Source organism: Rhipicephalus sanguineus, unplaced genomic scaffold (genome assembly GCF_013339695.2).
Source record: "Rhipicephalus sanguineus isolate Rsan-2018 unplaced genomic scaffold, BIME_Rsan_1.4 Seq6339, whole genome shotgun sequence".
Lineage (NCBI taxonomy): Eukaryota > Metazoa > Arthropoda > Arachnida > Ixodida > Ixodidae > Rhipicephalus > Rhipicephalus sanguineus.
In genome coordinates, this window is record NW_023615665.1 from 39,646 (window position 1) to 63,300 (window position 23,655).

The 23,655-nt window shown below is 43.7% G+C and overlaps 2 protein-coding genes across 2 annotated transcripts; one reads left to right on the forward strand and one right to left on the reverse strand.

The window, feature by feature from the left end:
- Positions 1 to 3,308: 3,308 nt before the first annotated feature.
- On the forward strand, positions 3,309 to 8,183 carry LOC119377961 (ADP-ribosylation factor 4-like; the record flags this gene model as incomplete). The annotated part of the gene is made up of 3 exons (XM_037647241.2): positions 3,309 to 3,392; positions 3,486 to 3,611; positions 7,029 to 8,183. Coding segments are annotated over 3 exons (300 nt in total), but the record flags the coding sequence as incomplete, so codon positions are not given.
- A 2,588-nt stretch (positions 8,184 to 10,771) lies between these two features.
- LOC119377962 (interleukin-1 receptor-associated kinase 4) lies at positions 10,772 to 22,972 on the reverse strand. The gene is made up of 9 exons (XM_037647242.2): positions 22,596 to 22,972; positions 22,378 to 22,538; positions 19,775 to 19,870; positions 17,681 to 17,915; positions 17,507 to 17,621; positions 17,336 to 17,445; positions 14,703 to 14,940; positions 12,166 to 12,318; positions 10,772 to 10,940 (listed from the first exon to the last, which is right to left on the reverse strand). The coding sequence occupies exons 1-9, from the start codon at positions 22,796 to 22,798 to the stop codon at positions 10,887 to 10,889; spliced, it is 1,365 nt and encodes a 454-aa protein (XP_037503170.1). The 5' UTR covers positions 22,799 to 22,972; the 3' UTR covers positions 10,772 to 10,886.
- Between the last annotated feature and the right edge of the window lie 683 nt (positions 22,973 to 23,655).

The window sequence follows — 23,655 nt, forward strand, 5'->3', positions numbered from 1 at the left end:
GCAACGCTTGAAAGGTCTCTTCTGTGAGAGCGCCGTTGCCTGAGGCGAGTGAACACGACTGTACATTCTTTATGTACACAGTGAACTTGTTTTCAAGCCACAGCAAACGATGATCGCGTGGACTGCAAATCGGCGCCTTGTAACCACTTCCAGCACAGGAAGTATCATGAATATCAAACCATTCCTTTATGGTTTCATGAAACGAATGGTAGCACCCGCGTCTTTGAAAATCATGCAGGTCCCTGTCTCCACGGTAATTCTCCTGCAGATGTTGTACCGCCGCACACACCTGTGGCGAAAACACTTGGACAGCACGCAGCACATTTTGCTTTTCAAGATTCGTCGGATACACATGTTTCCGTGTTAGGTTGCGAGCAAGTTTCACAGTCATCGACTTCTGATACTCGTACAATTTCTGTACTATGTACCACTTATAACGTCGCAAGCCATCCGTGAGCTGCCTTTCGAGGAACTGGCTTCGGATATTTTTGATCACATGGCACGGGTCAAAGCTAAGGAAGATTACCCGGTCAGGGTCATGCGGGTGCGTGATAACCGTGCGCAAGGAGCCATTGCCCATGTGTTTTGAACATCGTGGTGTTTGCCGAGTAGTTGTCGGTTACAATACGAACGATGTTGAAACCACACGACTCGACTGCGGCGATCACTTCTTTTGTCCATTCGAAAAGGTCTTTTCCACTCAGCTGCTTGGTGAAATAATATGAGCAAGGTATCTTATATTGACTGTTTGTGCCACACAGAACAAAGCACAAAACCCTGTTTGCCAAAATACCCTGCGTGTTCGACGCGCTGCTGTCGGGTCTGTCCTTAAAACCAAATACGGCATCTCCTTTTCTGTCATAGATGCATTTTGGCTTAATGCTTGCTTCATCAACAATTAATGATGCCATATGCTGCCTGCTGCTCAGAAGTGACGCTTCGTGAACCAGTCTTGTTCGCATTGCAGCACTCATTCCAGATGAGGTTGGGCTGGGGCCCATGTATTTTTGGAGGGAGCATTTTGCTGGTAAGTTTAGGAGCCCTGACGTTCGAGCATGGTCGTATCCCTTCGGCGAGAGAAATCTCCATATCACACATTCTCGAATTACTTCTTCAGGGTACGTCAGATGCTGCTTCCCGTATCGTTCAATTTGGTGAATCAGGAACACTGCCTTTTTGTGTCCATTCTGCGAGTCCGCCTCGATTTTTCTCACCGAAGCAAGATGTTTGCTTTCGCGATAGAATGCACTGCGCTGCTCTTCCTTGACGAGTTTTTCTAGTAACTTCTGACCCTTGGAACGGTGGTATGACACTTGAGAGCGAAGCCTCGAGATAGTGGAGAGGTACCGGCTTGCACGTTGGTGATCGTTGTTCGTGGTTTGCGTGCTCATGCTTTTGGTGTCTTCGTGGCATTCGACAGACACATTGTCTTCCACAGGCAGCGATTCAAGCGGCTGGGCTTTCCGCTTGATTTGCTTTGGAGGAGGTACAACAGCCCGAGGAGCAGGTCCTTGCGAGGCCTTTTTGCAGGAGGCATCATGTACGCCGGATAGCCTTGGAAAACTGTCGGCACAGCGCCAGGCAAAAGTTTCTTTATGCGGCACCCGGAAGCGTAGTCAGTCGGAAGGAAGTGCTGGCTACACACGACCGTTGACGGCGACTTATCGTTGATAGTTAAATCCTTCCTAGCAATGTTCCTTTGCCATTTGGCGCACAAATCTCCGTCACTCGGAAATTGGTGAAATGAAACACCTGGGCTTTTCCCAGGGCGCGAGCGGCAAAAGGGCACGCAGCAGTACACCATTTCGATGCCGGCCAGTCCACGTGTACCAGTTTAACCCGATGCACCCTGAAAATATTATAACGACGCAATCAGAAATCGATTGAGAAAATTATGCAACTGAAGCGCACAACAAGTATACTTACTTGGTGAAATATAGCAGCGAATGTATTCATTGGTATCGGTGATATTCCACGGCAGATCCAAAACACGTGCGGCAAGCGTGGTCGGTTCACTCGGCCAGAGGCGAGACGTCGACTGAGAAAGAGGAGGGTTGGGAGAGTAGAGGGTTGGTTCGAAGCGCCCCCACTCGGCGACCGCTGCAACGAGCTGTGAAGAATTTGCCCTATTGTTCCCTCCTTGGGTGCGCAGGCCGTAAGGAAGTGCGCGCGTGCCGCCACTGTAGTCCGGCCGTGCCACTGGTTACGTGCAGTAGTGATGGAAGGGGAGTGGCCTTGCATGGAAGGCGTGGCTTCACGCAAGAACGCCTTCGTTGGCGACACGTTTTATGCAGGTTGTCACAGGTGTTCATCAAAGAAAAAGGACACCTGTTGATCGGAACTCTTTATAACACACATGTGCACTGTTCATTCAACGTGCAGGATATGTTGACTGTTCATTCACTGGCAAACAATTTTTCTGGGGTTAAATGTTTAAAGCTAGGAAGTGATGGTCGACACCCAAAACGATTGTTGCCATTTCATTCATATCGGCTTGCAGTGCACACGTTTGATGTATGTGCGCCACTTCGTTAATCATTTTTGAAAATTAATACAAGAGTCGTTAACAAAGCAGGTGTATGTTTAGGTTGCACACAACCAGAAAACGCCATGCGATATGTCAGCCATTGTCTCCACTGTTTTTCTAGAAAATTCCAGCATGTGTTGTCACAGGTGATACATGTCATTCATGAGGGATGATACGTGCCCTGAGGCACCCTGTGCAAGGCACGGCATCAAAAGAAGGTGTTGTCTTCTAATGTTACGTTATCACATTATGTTGGCATCTACAGAAATGGCTTTTAAAAGTTTTAGGCAATGATTTTTGAGTGAAAACAAGACACTTGGGGAAAAAGATGTCCATATAATGGCCTGGCAGATGAATCGCAATGTGTGCGACTTGGCTTTGAGTCCAATAAGGAATTGCCTTGCGACAAATTTTATTCAGAAATTTGTTGCCCCCTTAGTTATGACGGATTACTTTCATCACATTAGAACTTCTTTACCTGGTTGGTATTTGCTGTGAGACACAATTGCTGCTAGAAACATGTGCAGAAAGTATGGATGGAACACAGTAACATGGGTGGCGAGAGTAGTACTGTTTGTGGCTAGAAGGCTGTGGCATTTAACAGCTGTGCTGGTGTCAAGGGTTCAGAGTCCCAGCTGATAAAATTTGATAACGCTTGTTGATCACTTTTGTGTGCATATTAAGGAAATCCTAATAAATCTGGAGCTTCATTATGTTGGCTCTTGTACTTCACTATGCAGCTATATGACATCATCCTCGTAAGTTAAATTGAAAATTTCATTCTCTATTCCAGGGCCTCATTTTTGTCGTCGACAGCAACGACAGGGAACGAATCACCGAGGCACAGGATGAACTGCAGAAGATGGTGGGTTAAGTTTGTTGTGCAGTGGTTGCATGTGTAATGGAAAAAGGGTCGCGCATAATGACTCTGACCGGTCTTGGTCTATTTTTTTCACAGCTCAGCGAAGATGAACTGCGAGATGCTATCCTACTGCTCTTTGCCAACAAACAAGACTTGCCTAATGCCATGCCTGTAGGAGAACTTACTGAAAAGCTGGGTCTGAACCAGCTGAGAAACCGAAGGGTGAGTGCATTTGTTTGATTTTATGCTATTTTTATTTTATTTTTTTACTGTAGTCCTGATTGGTTGGCTGCAATGTTCTGTGAACATGTTTTCAGTTGTGCTGATAATGCCTGGTTTATGGATTCCATGTTGCTAAAATGCCATTGAATGACGGTGGCCTCCCCTTGCCGGCTATGCATAAACAATGAGGCGCATAGCACCGAGAAGGTCAACTGCATACTCCTTGCTGTCATTGTAACTGAGCAGCAGCGTTTGCTTCAGCGGATTGTAGCGATATGTGAAGTACAACACCTTGATCCATCCATCCACTGCGATTGTGATGTCATGTAAGGAGGCAGAAATGCTAGCTTAAATGCCTGAAGGTCCTGAATGTCATCATGCACTGAGCAATTACCTATGACAGTGTGCTGCGTCGGCGGCTGCAAACTTGTGGTCACAGTTCCACACATCCTCTTCAGAAATCATGGCTGTTATCTGAGCTTTCTTATTGTTCATATAATTAAGTCGTCCTTGGGGTGGCATTCATGCATTTTGAAAGCAATGAGGCATCATTGCCAGCAAAACAAACTAGGCATTGTTCTGTCACATTGGAACAACCCTTATTTTTGCTTCCTTCGTTCTAGTACGTTTAACAGAAAGCATTGCTATGCACACCTTTGCTATTATACAGGGTGTTTTTTTTTTGGACAATACAGATTTTTAGTAAAAATTCTGACAGTCATACTCCAGTATAGTGTTCGCGCACATATATATTCTGTCGAAGTGTAAATTCTTTGCTGCAACTGAAATGTAATTGATGAGACTCATTAACAAAAACTTGTTAACTGTAATGTAATTGATGATACTAATTACCAAAAACTTGTTAATTAACTTTTTAATTATTGATTTGAGGGAGTTGTTCATATGAGAAAGTTGTAGTGTGTGCCAATTTATGGCATACCCATTTTTTAGAAATCATGAAAGTTGCACGAAATTCCAGGTATTAATTATTGAATTTTAATGGTGAAACGAAAACTGATTACGCCCGGCGTGCAGAAAACGCAGCCTCTCTGTTACGTCAGATTGGAACTACCTGTGACAAGGAACTGATGAAATTTCAATGAAAGTGCGTCGTGCCTGTATCATTCCATGAAAAGCAGCAAGTAATCTCACTTGTGGGAATTGCTTTACCTTTGCGTGTGGTTTGGTGCTCATCTGTTTCTTTCGAGCTGTGCAAAAGAAACCGCAATATCAACCTTTTCTTCTGTGAAGAATAAAACTCGGGGGTAGCAACTGCAGCTCTTCTTGCAGAGAAGTGAAATAGTTTTTTCGCTCCTGTTTATAGATTAAAAACAGATAAGCACCACACATTGGACCCAAGAATAAGCTGTCTATGTATTGCAGAATGCTTGCTGATTTTCCTGACCTTGATTCAAGTTTCATCACTTCCTTGTTGCGTGTAGTTCCGGTCTTACGTAACAGAGAAGCCGCGTTTTTTTGTGCACCTGGCGCAATCAGTTTAGATTTCGCCCTGAAAATTCGATGATGAATGTCTCGAATTACGTGAGACTTTTTGCCATTTCTAAAGAATGGGTAAGCCATCAATTGGCGCACACAACTTTCTAATAGAAACAACTGCCCTCAAGTCAATAATGAAAAGGTTAACGAGCTTTTGTTAATTAGTCTCGTGTATGTCATTTTACTTGGGGGCAAGGTATTTCCACTTCGACAGGGTACGTGTGCGAGAACGACTGGAGCGTGACTGTCATAGAATTTTTATAAAAATATCTGTATTGCCTAAAAAAACACCCCATATATCTTTGCCACATGGACACAAGAAATGGCCTCTAGTTTTTTCCTTCCAAGTTCTTTAATGGCGTTATATTCTTTGACAGAGCTTCCTTATGTCCACGTATTTCACATGATGATACCGACAGAAGGTTCTCAACTGTGCAGATTAAAGGGACACTAAAGAGAAACAATGAATTGGTTTAGATTGACAAAGTGTACTCGGAAACTCTTCTGTAGTTCATTTCTCCACCATAGGTTTATTATTAGCGGAGAAAACCAAGTTGAAAGTTCCATTTTTAAATTTCGCGCCGAACTTTGTAATTCGTGACGTAAAACATTTCAAAGAGCATTTAACGTATTTTGGCGCCACTGGCTCGACGAAATTTCCACAAACTCGTTTTATCAAGTCTCTGGCCCCCTCAGAGGACAATGTACTCTGATTTAACCGATCAGGAACTACGTAGGCCCAAGCAGGCGCCGTCAAAATATGTGACGTCACGGCAAATGGTGCGGGAATTCCAAGGTGGCGTAACCACCTGTATTTTCTTTTTTTGCGTTTTCTCGCTTATTAAGCGTCTTCTCGCAGCAAGCGTGGTGTTTTTGGTATCGTGGAAGACCACTTTACTAATGCGAGAAAAATCGTTTTGCTCTTTTGTGTCCCTTTAAGGTGCTAATCAAGAAGTTGATGCGTTTCCATATAACTTGCGTTCCCAAATAGTGAAACCTAAAATTAAGCATACTGTGGCAGTGTTAGCTTGAGTTTGTTGCTGTTTTTTCTCAACATTGCAACAATTTTAGCAGGAATGGCTTCACTCGGTCATTTCAACTTTGGTCATTGCTTGTCAAATCGGAAACACAGAAGCAAAGCAGTATTAGGAGCATCAAACTTGTTGCAAAGTTGGACCTGAGGAAGTTCACAGAGAACAACTCCAAACAGAAGTGCCGTTGAAAGTTGTGCATGAATAATTTCTTATAGTATAAGGTGTTTTTTTAATACATCAGTCATAGTGTACTGCACAAGCCACAGCATTGAGAGTATGGATTCCTCGGTCGAATGAGTTCTGGTGAAGGTAATGTTATGACAGAAAGCTACGAAGGGTGGTAGAGCAGGAGCAGTGCAGTTGCGGGTCAAGACAAGACCAGTTCACCCAACCACACTGTTCAAGCACCCGCTCCATTACCCTTCCTCTTCTTCTGAGTCTCGCACACCTGTGCATTCCCCTGACAATATTAGTTATTTGTAGTTTTAATTGAGCAGATAAAATAAAGGGAAACTAAAGTGAATGAAAAGAAACAGCTTGCTGTTGTTGGAACCCCTGCATTATGCTTCTGTGTTACGCATGCATAAATGCAGAAGAATGTGGATGGAGCACTGCTGTAGCACAACTGGCAATGCAAAGCACATGTCCACTATTAATTTGCCATTAAAGTTTCTCCACAAGGAAAGTCTCAGAAAACATCTGGTGTGTTTTACTTGACTTCATGTGAAAGTGTTGGTCTAGTTTCACATCTGCATCGCATGTGCATTTTGAAGTAAAATTGTGTGGGCGGAAACGTGTGTTTCAGTTCGGGCAGTCGCTTTGCGGTTCTGCTTTTTTTTTTTTGTGCACTCTATTAGTTCCTTACGAATGCCTCCCTTCCTTGCAGTGGTACATCCAGTCAACTTGCGCAACACAGGGACAGGGTCTGTACGAAGGTCTGGACTGGCTCTCCAACGAGCTCTCGAAAGCAAAGTAACTCCTGCTTCCCTTTTGGCAAGCAAGCAAAGCCAGGGGCAGCAACCAGTTTTCCTGAAGAGGAGGAGGAGAAACTATTTGCAAGGGGGGGAGGGGGCAGCTGCCATCATGTGAAGTACAGAAGAAAGCTTTCGCCGCACTCTCTCCTCGTGCTTTTGCAAGAACCACCCGGAGATTGGAAATGCTTTGGAAGCTGTCAAACAGCTGGCGTTTCAGCCAGCTTCTTCAACCAGCGCTGCTTGTAAACACATTTTTTTATTATTTAAATTTCAACAAGCAGCACTGACGAAAGGAAACTGTACTTGACATGCTGTTTTTCGAAGCATGGCACTTTCTTTTCTCTCTTTTCATTGTGTATGGGCAGTAATAAATTATCGTTCCTCTCTCTTTTTTTTTACTGTGCTAAGTTCAAGAAAATAGTTGGGTTTTCCTGGTGATGATGTTCGAAACAACTGGGAAAATTGTAACAACGTGTCAACGCCAAGCTGCTGCATTTGTCACCATGTAGTGACGGCTGCATCATCGTACGATTTGAGTCTTTTTTTTCTTTGTACAATGCGTGCGTGCAAAGGAAGCAAACCAAAAAGTTAGTCATGTTGAAATTCTAGTTTACACTTTCCAGGTGCTGTTTTTTTTTTTGTGGCGTTTGAGCTCCACCTAGATTGTGCGTGTGACCTACTGTGTGTTCTACTTGTACATATTTCTCGGTAGGGGAGATTTTTTTTTGTTTGTACTTGATCTGTCGGGCATTTATGGGACCAACCTGACTTTTGACTGTCTTTAGGCATCGTAATAATGAAATGTTGTCACGCAAGTTTCTGTGGCATATCAAAACCTCGCATGCGTGTACAAGGATTTGAAAAAAAATTTCAGGGGAAGACGCGTTCATTCGATTGTCTCTGAATTTCTGCCACATTGAAGAACTTTTGACACTAAAAAAAAATTGTTCTTTTTTGGCACCTGTGATAACTGCACCTCTGTTTGTCTGGTTGACTTTGCTGTTTTAATTTCCATGGAGTCATGTTGCCTAGGCCTGACAAGTCATGTAATAAAGTATAGGATGAAATGAGTCTCGTTTCTTACTGAACAACTGCACACTGCCGTGACATTTTTCACACTATGTCAGCGGAGTGAATATTGATAAGATAAATAGGACACTGACCACAATAGAACACGAAAGACTTCTCAGCTACCATGACGGGAACCTTGTTCACAACTTCAGGAATTGCAATACAATGTTTATAAAGGCTTTCACCAATCAGTTATGAAGGCCCTAGGATAAGTCGTGAAAGTTAATGTTGTGACGAGTTGGTGGAGCAACCTCAAGCAAGCATTGACTTCTGCACTTTCATTTTGTGCATTATCTGACTTGGCTTACTGAAACTGTAGTTGTGTTTTTAGTACTGCAGAAGAAAGATTTCTAATAGTACAGGCAAAACAGTCTTTCTCTTTTGGTATCTCTTAAAGGTGGCAACGGTTTTTGTATCGTAACCTAAAGTATTCAGAGCGCATCTCTCGGGCACCCATTCCTGCATTGAACGTTGGTATGCCTCCTCCTTTGTTGCTCGCCAGAACTGAGTGAACGAGCAGTGATAAGTGCAAGGCTAAGGAGGAATGTGTCGCTTACTTGTCCGCCAATCGGCAGAATGAAATCGTGTGGCACAGTATTTTGGTTTCTTCCGATGCCACCAGGAGTTGTATTTTGGAATGATTGCCAAATTGTTGCCTTTGTTGTGCGCTGATTGGCTAGTGAGTAAAGCCAGAAAATTGATGGCGCCATCTAGTATTTCCAGTGGTGTCAATTGGAGTCGTGGCACTCTGCGTCGCTCTCGACATTCTTGGAATAAGTGAACACACCTCTTCACCATTGATTGGTGGTAAAGTCTAGCATTTCAATGGCATAGATAGTAGCTTTTAGTATTTTTCTTTGGTAGATGTGTGCAGCATTTTTTATGTGACTCTTTCGGTGAGCACTAAGTTGTGTTTTCAGTAGGGGTGTACGAATATTCGAAATTTCGAATATTTTTCGAATAGTGTTTGCTATTCGATTTGATTCGCACTGGAATTTTACTATTCGAACTTCCCAAAGACAAATACAGTCAACGTCCGATTGAAAGTGACCCCTTCAGATTTTCAATATGTTTCACCTCATTACACTCTCGTATTGCGGCAAATATGACTTTCAAGCTCCGTCACGGTCGAACTTAGCCAAGAGACAGTCAATGAGCGATTGGAAGTGGTCCCTACATTTTCAATATGCTTCACCTCATCACACTCCCGTATTGCGGCAAAGCTGCCTTTCAAGCTCTGCTACGATTGCAAATGTATTAACTCAAGGAAACGCTGTTTCCAACATGGAGATGAAAGGTGGCAGAGGTGGGGCTCAATTAATGCTGTTTTGGACCTGAAATTTGGGCAGGAAGTTCGAAAAATCAGACGCCGAAGCTTTTTAGCATCCAAAATTTCAGATGTTTGATATAAAGACGTCTACGAGGCAGATTTGAAATTCGGGGAAGGGAGCACACCCTTGTCCGCCACATCAGTTGGGCTTCCACAGAAGTTGAAAAAGGAGGAGCGGCTGAGGAAATGGCATCTTTGCCTATCACGTGTAAAGTGTTGTCGGCAACACTTTGGTTGCACCAAATCATGTACATAAATACAATTCAGCCTCTACATTGCCTCATTCTTGATAAGACAACTATGAAACACCACCTCGCCAGCGCTTCATCAACCAAGCAAAAAGGAACACTTTCATGTTGCTATCTCATAAGAATATGCTTAGGAATCCTTTCTAACTTCTTTTTCTGTAATTTCGCTTTGAAGTATTAGAAAAATATTCGAGAAATATTCTAGGAATATTCGAAAAATATTCAATTCGAATTGCACTCACACTTCAATATTCGAATTCGCTTTGCACTCAGAATTTTGCTATTCGCACAGCTCTAGTTTTCAGTGACTTGTTTTGCGGGTGTGCGATTTCCTTGTGGTTTGAACCTGCTAGCAGCATGAACCATCTGTTGCTCGCGTGGATTATTGCAATCCAGCAAGACATTGAGACGATGCCACTGTTGCGGCTCACCACAGGTGAACTCTCTCAATGCACCATTTTAAACTCTCAACAAAAATACATTTCACACTTTCAACACTTCAGATATTTCAAGTTGCCAGAGCGAAGCCCAACCAATCTGTAGAAGCTGGTATGCTCGAAAACGCTGCACTCTTGTCACTCTTCGCTTGTACAAAGTGCTTATCCTTGTTTTGTGAGATGCTTGAAATCATCAATGGCCAGTGCAAAGACGAAATCACGAGCAAGTAGTTCATTTGGCTATTGAACGTCAGACTATACGTCACGTAAGGCGACAGTCTCCTTCTGCGATCGTCTCGGAATATGGCCCCCGTATGTTCCTGCCCTCCGCACATTTTGGCAGTGCGTATTGAATGTTTCAATGAAAAGACATACTACTGGTGATAACTGGTGGTCATGTATAGTGTGCATCTTTCTCTTCTCACTGTCAACGTATAGTGTTCAAAATGGATAAGCCGTTGAGATTCATGTCGTCTGGTGACCCGGAAAACGTGCACAGAGCTACACTCAAATTTCGCTTTAGGGAGTATCGTAATCGATAATTTTTTGCTTGTCAATGTGTAATAACAGAAACGCATTCAAAAATAAAATCTGTGTTTATAAAAACATTGACACAACACATTACACAACAATGTCCATTGAGCACCACTTCTTTTGAAGGACTTGGGGTCTTCTTGTCACGTCTCAATTCGTAGGGCCATTCAACACATCATTCAGCTTGACCAGTTCTTCATAAATCTGTGTAGGAAAACGGAGTATAAGATTGAGGTACATGCTCACCTTATAACACGGTTTTGTATGACCATGGAAAATCTGATTATGATTTCGGCACTCGAGAATCGAGTGTCGTACTGTACACAGGTTACTATTTGGCAAGCTTTTGTTGTGTGCGGTTTGAACTGCATCATGACATTTCTTTGCAGTGGCATTGCACGTCATTATCTGCAATTTGACAGTTTTTCTAATTGTGTGCTTTTTCAAAACCTTGTAAACGGAACTGCTTTCAAAAGTGCTTATAAGTTTTGACAAAGTTTAAGTGGTGACAGCAATTAAGGGTGCCTCTGAACTTGCTCTTGGCATAGTTAGTGTTTAGTAAAGGACTGAAAAAAGAGAACGGCTAAGAAAAGTAACTTGGGCAGTGTCAGCATTTGTGCCCTAACTTTAATCTTTCTGGCAATAAATATGTCAAGGCAATTTTTCATAATGGTTGAAACTAGCAGTTAAATGAGTAAACTGTCGCAAATTAGATTTGTGATGACAAATTACCTGACTAGATTTTAGGATAACCAACTTGACTTGAAGTTGGACATACGAAGTTTGAGACAAATTCATGAAAAGCTTGTGTGATCGAAACGCTGCAAGACAATCTGTTTCTGTCAACATGCTTGAATCATTGTGAAATGTTGCTTATAATGCAATATTTGTCCGAATACATAACCAATTTGCAAAGTCACATAGCTGACGAAAGCCAATTAGGCAAAACTTGCGCAAATCTATGTACGATGCTGCCTGTTGTTCTGTGTCAGCATATCTGCAGAATGTTAGCCAATTCTTAACAGTGGCGCTCTTTAAAGCCAAGGTAAATCCCAGGGGATCCATTGTCCACATTTTCTAGCCCAGCTGCGAGAGCGAAGCCTGGTAGAGAAAGGGTGTGGAGAGAGTGAAGCCGGGTAGAGAGGAGGAGAGCAAAGGCGAAGCTATGGCAGGAGTGGGGCAAGTGGTGTTGAGAGGAGAATAGAGCAGGAGCACTATTGGTTGTGCCAGTCGACCAATGGTAGCGTGATCTCAAGCACAGGTGGGACTGGTGAGAGAGGAGGAGGGGTGTGCCGAGCGTTAGCGAAAGCGGAGGGAAGGCTCCACTGTTTAATCAGCCTTCACGATGTTAAGTCAGTGGAAGGTACGCATAATTTTTATTAAAGAAACATTGGTTTCAATATGGACACACCACACAAACTCTACTTACTGGCTCCATCGTAGGTCGCTGCCGTCTGTCAAGCCTGACACACTCATCGCCTACTTCGTAGACCTTTTGTGCAAGCTCCTGATCCCACACACCGGCCGAGGTGTCCAAGACTGGTGTGATGTCGTTGGGGTATGTGTCCTTTAGGTAGGAGAGCTGCAAATAGTTAACAGGTTGTTTACAGCGTCTTGTAGTGGCAAATAATGAGACATTGTAGATATGAAGCCATAGTGATATGCAAAGATCACTGGCGCTGGGCGATATGGCAAAGGCACTGGGCATATAATATGCCAAGTTGAGCTAGATGATATGGATTCATCATAGAAAAGCTGGGAATGCAGACATGGGCATACATAGTGTCCATTTTTCTTCTCTTATCCCCATTTCTGGATGCCTAAAATTTGCTATGGTGAAGACTGATCTTGCAGCAAATTTCAGAGTGCCATTAATGATACCAGTAGTAACAATCCTCTGCAGGGTGATTGGCTGGCAGCACACAGCTGTTGAAGAAAACAGCGCTGATTGAACAAGGACACAAGAAGAAGACACGGCACAGGTGCTGTGTTGTGTTAGTGCCTGTGCTGTGCGTCTTTTTGTGTCCTTGTTCAACCAACACTATTTTTTTTCAGTGATAATGTACCAACAAGCCTAAATTTGAACTGTGCTGAACACAGTTGTGTTCCATTTTCTTTAATGAAACAATGGTTTCCTCTTGCAATAAAGGAAAGGGGTGCACAAAGAATGGATACCAAGTTTCTATGGTGCAGGCGTACGGTAAAGGAGATGCTGCTGTACCTGTTTCCCGACTAAAACTTAACTGCAGATTAGAAAGGAACAGTACCTCGGCTAAGACAAGAACCTGTCATTCTTGGAAAGTAAACAATTAACTGGTAGAACCCACAATATGGGTGGCATTAGTACCCTGTCAAGATATACTGAGTGTAGGCATAACGGGAAAGCAAGGGTTAAAACTACTGGTACCATGACGCCGGAAAGAGCCATGCACAAATGCTCTGTGCATGCCGAGATTGATCTAGTACTACTCTACTTGTGAACTGTGTGAAAACTTGCAGACACAACACCACGGGCGACAAAGAAGGCAATAGCACACGTTTTTCTTTTTATGTTTTTTCTGTGGCACACACCTTTACAGGCATGCAAGTGCACCCTATTAAAGATTTACCTTTTGATGCAACAAACTTGGCACAGTGAGTTCTAACAAGCAACACGTGTTTAGATCACGGGGACTACACCAGTTGTATCCTCTCACCATCGAAAGACATCCAAGGGAAGTTAAAAGAATTTAGGGTAAAACGTTTGCACAAACTTATTTTTCATAAAACCTGATACAATATTCATGCAATTGTAAAACAAGCCTAAATACATAAGCCTTATTAAACAATAGGCAGGTATGCAGTGCTCATCACAGCTGTATGAGAGGCAGCCAGGTAACTTACAGCAACAACTGGCGAAGGCAATAAACACGTACACAAAAGGAAGAGTTAAATACGTAAAGAAATGGATGGGGAGCTAGTTACTATGCCAGAACAGCATCAAGAGTAGTCCAACTTCATCTGAAGTCACTTGACTGCAACGTAAGAGGACTGCATTGTTTACATCAGTTTCTTAGATATAAAGAGTTGCTGCATACGCCATCTTGGAGTGACTATCGACGCTCATGCGATTCATAGTGAAGCAACAATGTGATGAACCATAATGTGACTGTTGAAATGCCTTGTGTATACACTGCACTGCACTCTTCTGAACAACAAGTAGCACCCAATATGGTCAAAGGAAAAAAGAGAGATCATGCCCAAGGCCATGGTGCACGACAACATAACTTTTGGGTCGTGCATCGGCCCCTTGCCATACCCCTTACGCAGCTGCTAATGTACTCGCGGCAATGAGGGAGGAGAGAAAGCATGTGTTTTTGTATAACTCTGCTTATACTTGACGGATACGAAAAATCATTGTGGCAGGAGATTCGTGAGGCCACAGAGTCCATTAGTAAGGTCATTCCACGACAATTCAGGAAGGTGTTGCACGGCCCTTTTAAAGAGCCCCTAAACCACATCCAGTAGCTTTTTTAACATTTCGAGTAAACATGCACATCAAGTTCAGAATGCTGTCACGATCAATAATGCCAAACGCAGCAGCACTATGTGCTGCGGGCGTGCCATAAAATTAAAAAAAAAATCTCATGCTCCTTTCTTGGCCTTTCCAGTATCACCAGTGCTGGCCGTGACATCACAACAATCTGTTTTATGCTACTATAGTAAGTACATGTGCTCCCTGCTCTGCTAGGAGGAGCACTCCGAGAGGAGAGAAGGGCCGACGAACTGCGCATAGCAAAGTAAAAAGCGAAACGAGTGAGGGCTGTGTTTTGATCATCAAAAACGTGTAGCTCCACTATTTCGGTAACATTTCGAAAAATTCTCACAGCTATGTGCTCGTTGTAGACTCATGCACAACTGCAACATCACAACTAAATATCAACCTCTGGGTGTTTTAGGCACGCTTTAAAGGAGAACTGTACTTACAATGTCTCCTCTTGCATTCGTATACGGAGGCAGACCTGTCAGCACCTCCATGATCACCACACCAAAACTGAAAGTGTCCATCTTGGGTGAGATTGTGCCAGTGAATGCCTCTGGTGACATGTAGACAGATGTTCCTACTACTATCTCTGTTCTCGTTGTACTGTCCCCCGACAACTGCCTTGTGAGTCCGAAATCTCCCAGCTTAGCAGTATAGTTACTGTCTAGAAGTATGTTTGCACTGAAAAGAAAAAAATATCCACACCACAATTACGCTGAGCCAAAGTGGGACACTTCACTTTATTGGCACACTGAAAGAGGTATCCTCAACTGTAACGGTGAAACTTTTGCCTGACACCCGCACACACACAGAATGTATTTGTATGGTTCAATCATGGATTCACAACTGTTTGTAGTGGTATGCTGTTGGCTGCAAAAATGCTCTTAAAAGGCCCGTAAACCATCCCGATTTCAAAGACGAGAGAGCCGTTTCTTCCTCACCTTCCCTACACTTCCTACAGCTGCTGTCTCCTCCTCGCCACTTATTCCTCCACAAAACATGTGGACAATGTCAGCAGTAAGCGTTGAGACTATCAGGATATCAGTCTAGGGGTGTGCGAATATTCGAAATTTCGAATATTTTTCGAATAGTGTTGGCTATTCGATTCGATTCGCACTGAAATTTGACTATTCGAACTATTCGAACTTCCCAAAAACAAATACAATCAACGTCCGATTGGAAGTGGTCCCTAGGTTTTCAATATGCTTCACCTCATCACACCCCGTATTGCGGCAAAGCTGCCTTTCAAGCTCTCCTACGGTCGCAAATGTATTAACTCAAGAAAACTCTGGTTTCAACATGGAGATGAAAGATGTGGCAGAGGTGGGGGCTCAATTAATGCTGTTTTGGACCTGAAATTTGGGTAGGAAGTCCGAAAAATCGGTAGCCGAAGCTTTTTAGCATCCAAAATTTCAGATGTTCTTATATATCGACGTTTACGAGGCAGATTTGGAACTCCGGACTTGAAGGGAGCACACTCTTGTCCGCCACATCAGTTGGGCTTCCACGGAAGTTGAAAAAGGAGGACAGGCTGAGGAAATGGCATCTTTGCCTATCACATGTAAAGTGTTGTCGGCAACACTTTGGCTGCACCAAATCAAGTAAATAAATAGAATTCGTCCTCTACATTGCCTCATTCTTGATAAGAAAACTGTGAAACACCACCCCGTCAGTGCTTCATCGACCTAGCGAAAAGAAACACTTTCATGTTGCTATCTCATAAGGATACCCTTAGGAATCCTCTCTAACATTTTTTTACTGCAATTTCGCTTCGAAGTATTACAAAAATATTCTAGAAATATTCTAGACATATTCGAAAAATATTCGATTCGATTCGCACTCACACTTCAATATTCGAATTCGCTTCGCACCCAAAATTTTGCTATTCGCACAGCTCTAGATATCACGCTTTTCGGCTACATGCTGTTATCTTTGCGTGCGCAGTCGCAAACGCACAAAACGAAGTGCAGTCAGTTGATCGCGCATGACAGTCGTACGAGACAAGGCCAAATGGGCGTGCAACTGCATGGCAAAGCAGGGTAGGAGACGATTCACAACTGACATCCCTCGTATATGGACCATTCGAGAGCTTATTTCCTCATGATGTCACGTGAACAGACTGCTGGTGTCACGAATTGTGCTGAGAAGATGGTAAATGCCAGGAGAGAATAATGCGCTCGTTCTTTGTTTTTTCAGAGGTTGTTTAGGAGCCCTTTAATGCTCACTGTTGCAAGAAAATCCTTCACATATGTATGAAAATCCGACAACCAATGCACCAAAGACTGTGAGACAGCTCCCACCTTTCAGAAGTAATAGGGAAGTGCCTAGTGGCCAGGTTGCTACTGCATCAAAGCACGACAATGACTGGTAATTCTTAGTGGCTGTAGCACAGCAGCACTAAACCATCAGCTTACACTATGCAGCTTAAGCTAGAGCCATCCAAAAGAACAATCATTCACGAATGAGCTCAAACCTAGTACACAACACAGCCTGCATAGAAGCTGTTGCTAAGAGCAGCCAGCTATGACCACACTTGAATGCTCGAGACCTGGTGTTCCAGCATGCAGTCACAAGCACAAACTTTAAGCTAACCTCCAATGGAGAGCTGGCAAAAATGCTATATGAGTAACAAAATATCATAAGTAACTGGCTAAGAAAAGCCATGATAATAATTTGTTCCACATCTGAGTGAGATGTTTGCAAAGCAACTTGATTTTATAATCATTTATAGATACATTTAAAAGCAAACAATCCAAGACTCTGGCAGTACTTTAACATTTAATGCCGCCTACACTGTCGCATGCTATTTTTCACTACGGTGCAACTCCCCTAAGCACTATTGCAGCAAAAGGTCGCTCACTCAAGTACACACTGCAGATACAGGAAGGAAGATGGCACTAAGTCATCTTAGTAGCAGGCACAGAGTTTTCATGCTGAAGTGCCTCCGTGCACTTTCACTACCATAGTGCTTCTCATAGTAGTGGCACAGCTGTGTTCTAATATTTCCAAAATTCTCTGCATTGCTAGCTTATTGAAGTGCGGATGGGCATATGATCCCGAACACCAATTTGCTTACCTTTTCACATCCCTGTGTATAAGACAGGGTGTGCGAGTGTGCAGAAAATGGATGGCAGCAGCAACCTCAGTCAGTATTGTCACACGTCGTTTCCAGTACATTGGATTGTTCTGCAAGTAATAAATGTGAGCTGTTTGACAAAAATGACGCCCCCGTAAACAAACAGCATACTTTTCTCGCAAGGCACGACTGCAGGGACCCCATCTCCATGAATTCGTAAACCAAGCAACTGCCCGCCGCGTCGAGGGAAATTCCAATGAGAGGCAGCAAATTTGGATGGGAATGCCTGGATAGAAAAATAATGACATTGCCATTGCAAGTCACAGGTAGACCACTGCATCTCACCTTCGTAACAGTCTTACTTCAGTGAGAAACTGTTCCGGAAGAGAGTCTTTCATGCGCTTCACAGCCACAGCAGTGCCATCCAGGAAAGTGCCTTTGTATACGACTCCAAAGGCTCCTTCTCCCACTTTGGAGCCTCCCTCGGACAGCGGCACGTTACAGAAGTTGCCAGTTGCTTGCGCCAGGTAGTCGTAACTGAACCGAGGCGTTTCGTTGATTACGCTGTCCATGACCTCATCTGAAATATCAGGTGCAGGGTGAATGTCTATTCTGTGATGGCGTATGGTTAGAGTGGTGAGCCTAGGTGGATAGTCACATACTGCAGAAAATATCGACACTGTGAAATGTGAGCATTAAAGGTCAAATTAAATTCTGGGTTTCTATGAGCCAAAAGCACAACATGATTATGAGGTATGCTATAGCAGAGGACCATAAATTAATTTTGACCGCCTAGTGTTCTTTGATGTGCACCTAATGGCGAATTCCACTGAGAGAACAGGTGTAGAGGCTTCGTGCAGTGAGGAGTAGGGGGCTGAGCACTGAGAGCAGGCCCACTTGATCTGCTATTGGAATGCGGAAAGCATCCAGAGAGCAGATGAGGGGGTTACGAGTGAGGAGGAATATACCATGTGATCAAAGCATTCGAAGCCCCGGCATTCTCTGTGGGAACGCAGCAAAATATGCCTAAAATCTGTCGGTCGCTTGTGCGCCATTATCCTCACTTGATATTATGTACGTTTGTGTGACAACGTATCCAGCAAACATATAGCTGCGTACAGTTCGTAGTCGTCACCGTCGCTACTCGTGTAAATAGCGCAAGTACGGCCAATATCAGTGGTGTCAAACTACGCATGGTTGCTTTCATTGCCGCCGCGCTCGCTGGCTGAAGCAAAATGAAAACCGATGAACATAAATAAAGAGAATGTGATGTTTAAAGGTCCCGTGACTCTCTTCGTACTCCGCCTAATCCGCCTTTCATACGGGAGCACTGCGAACTGCTGCTCTCGGTGCAGCAAAAGTGCTCTCGCTCTACTACTGGATTACAGTGCTCCTACACCTGTTCGACCAATGAAGCTCGCGGCTCTGAAGAGAGCACTTTCAGCACGCTTTTAAGCGCTCCTGTTCTCCAAATGGAATTATCCATAAATCTAAATACATGACTGCTTTTGCATTCCGCCCTCATCGAAATATGGCTGCCGTGGCCAAGAGTCAAACCCATGTGTACTTCATAAGCCAACAAGGCCGCTCATCAGTGCACTAGGAAAATTTATGGGAATCTTGTTCACAATTTGTTGTATGAATCATGATCATATGGAATTGGAACTGAATGCCATCTCAACGAAAGTTAACTGAAACTAAATAAAAATAAGCAATTGAACCAGTGTTTTCAAATTCATAGCCTGTTTTCTAGGAGTTATATATCGATTAAAAACACAAAGACTGGTAGTGAAAACTTCACGAACGCAGTACATACAGGCACTCTGGTGACAGTCTTGGTGAGTTTAGGTGTTTCATTTGTTTTTAAATTTGCCCGACATTGGCTTATGATGATTGTGCAAATGGCTATATAGGATGTGCTTGCCTGCAATAATAAGCACCTGTAGGCTGTACTCTCCAAGAAAACCTAACACCTTTTGGGACATATGATGGAAACCTTTTTTTTTTGGGGTGTGATTCCCAGTGAACCCAAACTAATTACACAGTGCATTTGATCAACATCTGCTGTTCATACAGCAGCTTGTCTTCTTGGTGAGTTAAACTCTTAGGTCTTTACAACAATCAATATGCCATGAGTGATTAACATAGCCAATGACCTATGCTTTAATTCTATTCTTTCTGCCATTAAATAATTGACAGATCACGGGTAAACAATGTGGGAAAATGAGCTACCAGAATTTGAGGTCATATGCTTCAGTAAAGCTTTTATTTCTTGCATTTGCTAGCATTGTATTCTTGTACTTCCTAACATTGCATGTCAACATGTATGTACGTATATTACAAGAACATATTTGTACACACCTTTCATTCGTGTTCAACTTGCTTTATCACACACAGCATAAATGTGTTCCGAGAACGTCAAGTGGCGTGTAAACTTACCGTGGTAATTTTCAGAGGGAGGGGCTGGCGGTGGTCCCAAGTCGGTAGGCTCGTCGAGGAGATCTTCAAGGCTGGCTTCATCGTCACCAGGTGCCTCTGCAAATTTGCGAGTTGAACTGTTGCTAAAATTTGCTTGAGATGCATTCTGAAGCTTTTAACAGCGGAGCTGTTTAAGCTTTTCGTTCCGCTGTTTCGCGTGACCGAAAAAACTAAGCGGCGCCTAGCGAGTGCAACGCAGTAACATGGCCAGTGCGCGCTCTCTTTGTCCTCTTCATGTTAGGATTAACTTCAAATAAAGAGTTTGCTATTGGTGATGTACATTCGAGAAACGAGGACAGTTATAGTGCACTTTTCTGTATCGCCTAGTAATTTGGTGGATGATAAGGCCTTTGGCCAGTACACCCATTGAGGTTGACACGATGGATGTGCAATGCAGGCAAACACCTTCTTTGCACATCCATCGTGTCTCTTACAACGTCTGAACATATATATATATATATATATATATATATATTAGAGCTGTGCGAATAGCAAAATTTTGGGTGCGAAGCGAATTCGAATAATAAAGATTGAGTGCGAATCGAATCGAATAATTTCGAATAATTTTCGAATATTTCTGAAACATTTTCGAATAATTCGAAGTGAATTACAGAAAAAGTTGCAGAGAATCCCTAAGTATGTTCTTGTGAGATAGCAACATGAAAGTGTTTCTTTTCGCAAGGTTGATGAAGCGCTGGTGGGGTCATATTTCATGATTGTCTTTCTTATCAAGAATGAGGCAATGTAGAGGCCGAATTGTATTTATGTACAGGGGTGGTCAAAAGTTCCCAGGCCGCAACGCCCGGCTGAGGAGCAGCAGCTTGCTGCTATCGGGGCGCTCTCATCGCAATCACGCCTTGGCGCACGCTGGCGTCGAGTGTGTGCGTGAAGGGGGAGGGGCCCCCTCTCCATTTCTTGCTCTCCTTGATAAAAAGCGATATATAAACTTGGTGCGTCATGTTCCCTCACTGTCCACTCGTCGATGTTTTACTACTGTGCAGCGTGTAGCGAGGCGGCAGTCTTCCAGAAAACTGACGCATCATGATTGCGGCCACATTTAGCTAGGCACCATATACATTACCGTGGTTTTCGGCTTCCTGGAAAACAATATCGTGAGTTTAACTTTCCATTGGCACTGCGGTGGTTCTGTCAACCGTCTTCGCAGGCCATTTCGCTGCATACGAGCATGGTCGGAGCCTGAAATGTATTCAGAAGAGCTTGTGTTGGGGCTAGTTGGAACATCTTAGTGGAATAAGCAGCGCTGCACAGTAGTAGTTTATACCTAGGTTCCTTATGAAGGAGAGCAACAAAGAGAGAGAGGGATACACCACCCCCTCCCCTTCCACGCACACGCTGGACGCCAGCGTGCGCCAAGGCGTGATTGCGATGGAAGCGCCCCGATAGTAGCGAGCCGCTGCTCCAGGGCCGGGCGTTGCGGCCTGGGAACTTTTGACCACCCCTGTACATGATTTGGTGCAACCAAAGTGTTGCCGACAACACTTTACACGTGATAGGCAGAGATGCCATTTCCTCAGCCTCTCCTTCTCTTTCAACTTCTGTGGAAGGCTAACTGATGTGGCAGACAAGGGTGTGCTCCCTTCAAGTCTGGAGTTCCAAATCTACCTCGTAGACGTCGATATATAAGAACATCTGAAATTTTGGATGCTAAAAAGCTTCGGCGTCCGATTTTTCAGACTTCCTGCCCAAATTTCAGGTCCAAAACAGCATTAATAGAGCCCCCAACTCTGCCACATCTTTCATCTCCATATTGGAACCAGCGTTTTCTTGAGTTAATACATTTGCGACCGTAGAGGAGCTTGAAAGGCAGCTTTGCCGCAATACGGGGTTGTGATGAGGTGAAGCACATTGAAAATCTAGGGACCACTTCCAAACGGACGTTGACTGTCTCTTGGCTAAGTTCGACCGTAACGGACCTTGAAAGGCAGCTTTGCCGCAATACGGGGTTGTGAGGAGGTGAAGCATATTGAAAATCTAGGAACCACTTCCAATCAGACGTTGGACTGTCTCTTGCTTAAGTTCGCCCGTAACGGAGCGTTGAAAGGCAGCTTTGCCGCAATACGAGAGTGTAATGAGGTGAAGCATATGAAAATCTGAAGGGGTCACTTTCAACCGGACGTTGAACTGCATTTGTCTTTTGGGAAGTTCGAATAGTTCGAATAGTAAAATTTCAGTGCGAATCGAATCGAATAGCAAACACTATTCGAAAAATATTCGAAATTTCGAATATTCGCACACCCCTAATATATATATATATATATATATATATATATATATATATATATATATATATAATATATAATATATATATATATATACTATATATATATATATATATATAAACCTACCACCCACCTCTTGCAACGCGTGTGACTTCTGAAGAAAAGAGAGAAGAGAAAGGAGAGACAGAGAGGACCTTGCTAAGCAAGACCATGCTCATTGGGACCATGCTAATTAAGCGCTAATGATCAGGGCGGCTAGAAGCTCCGCTGTTAGTCCAGCCTTGCACCACTAGCGCAAACTGCCAACATTTTGTTCATGCTTACGTTGCAGCACCTCGACTTCGACGATCGAAGCTGCTCTGTGAAGTTCTGCCTGTTTCAGCAAGTCGACCAGGTCGCATATCTTGGGTCGATTACGCCCCGTCGTGCTCCATGTCTTTAGTATTTCGTCGCTGCGACTTCCTCTCGTGTAGTTCTCGAGAACCCTAAGCGAGCTCGAGATTAATGACATTGTTAAGAACTTGACAAACCAATTCCGTTACCTTGCGTGATCAGCGTTGAAGAGCATTCTGTCAGAGTCATCCGGATGAGTAATCAGGTGCAACACCTTCCTCCAGCCGTCTCCGGCGTCTAAAACAGTTGTCAAACGCAAACGAGCATGATCGGGCAAGAACCGTAATTCGGTGTCCGCGCTCACTTTGCGGTCTGAGTCGCTGAACTGGTTGGCAACTTCTTGCAGTAACATTCTTTCTTGTTTAGCCACTTGTTGATTACAGTTTACTTTCGGCTCGGTGAAATCTCTATCGTATGCACTTATTCATTGACTCAGTAACGCAGTTTCCAGCTGGTATCTTCGCGCTTTCACCGTGGTGAGAATGCCACGCTAAATATTTTGACTGTTAGCATTCCGACGCGATCTACATTCTATCCACGATCGTCGTAAGACCGGGAATACGAGGCCGGTAGGAAGTTGACGTCACGTGACAACTACGAAACCGGAAAATCTATGGAGTGCGCTCAGTCGCTCAGTCCTCTCAGCTCTGAAGTGGCTCAGACAGTATTGTAGGAAACTCTATGGCTCAGACAATCTTCACTCTCTTAATCAAGTGTAATTCAAGAGGGTTACTATGCCCAGCAACGAATAAGCACGAGAAAGATATTTGTAAAAGCGGTGACTTCGAAGTACTCCTAAAACAGTGAGCCTTGGTATGATCCACGTGGATGATCGGCTATGATCATAATCTCTGGAGGATCGGCTTATTCATATCTCGGAGGCTTCAGCCCGGTTCAGCCCCGTGGCACCCGTGGTACCCGTGGGTGCAGCCGCGTTGGCTGAGCATAGGGCTTGAACACAGGACTTGAGTAATTCCAGAATGCCTACTCCAAAGATGAAGGAACGAAAGTTTCAATCTTTTATGACCTAGACAATGCGGTTGATGGGAAACAAGGAAACGCGTACACAAACTAGCAGAATGGAGCTGAGAAAGCGCGAGAACTTCAAAGGGATATATTTAACCTGTCTTTCGAGCTTGCCGCTATTCCGGCTTAACAAGACCCGGGCACAAACTACAGTGACCGTTCGGCATTCTGAAAGTGTAGCTC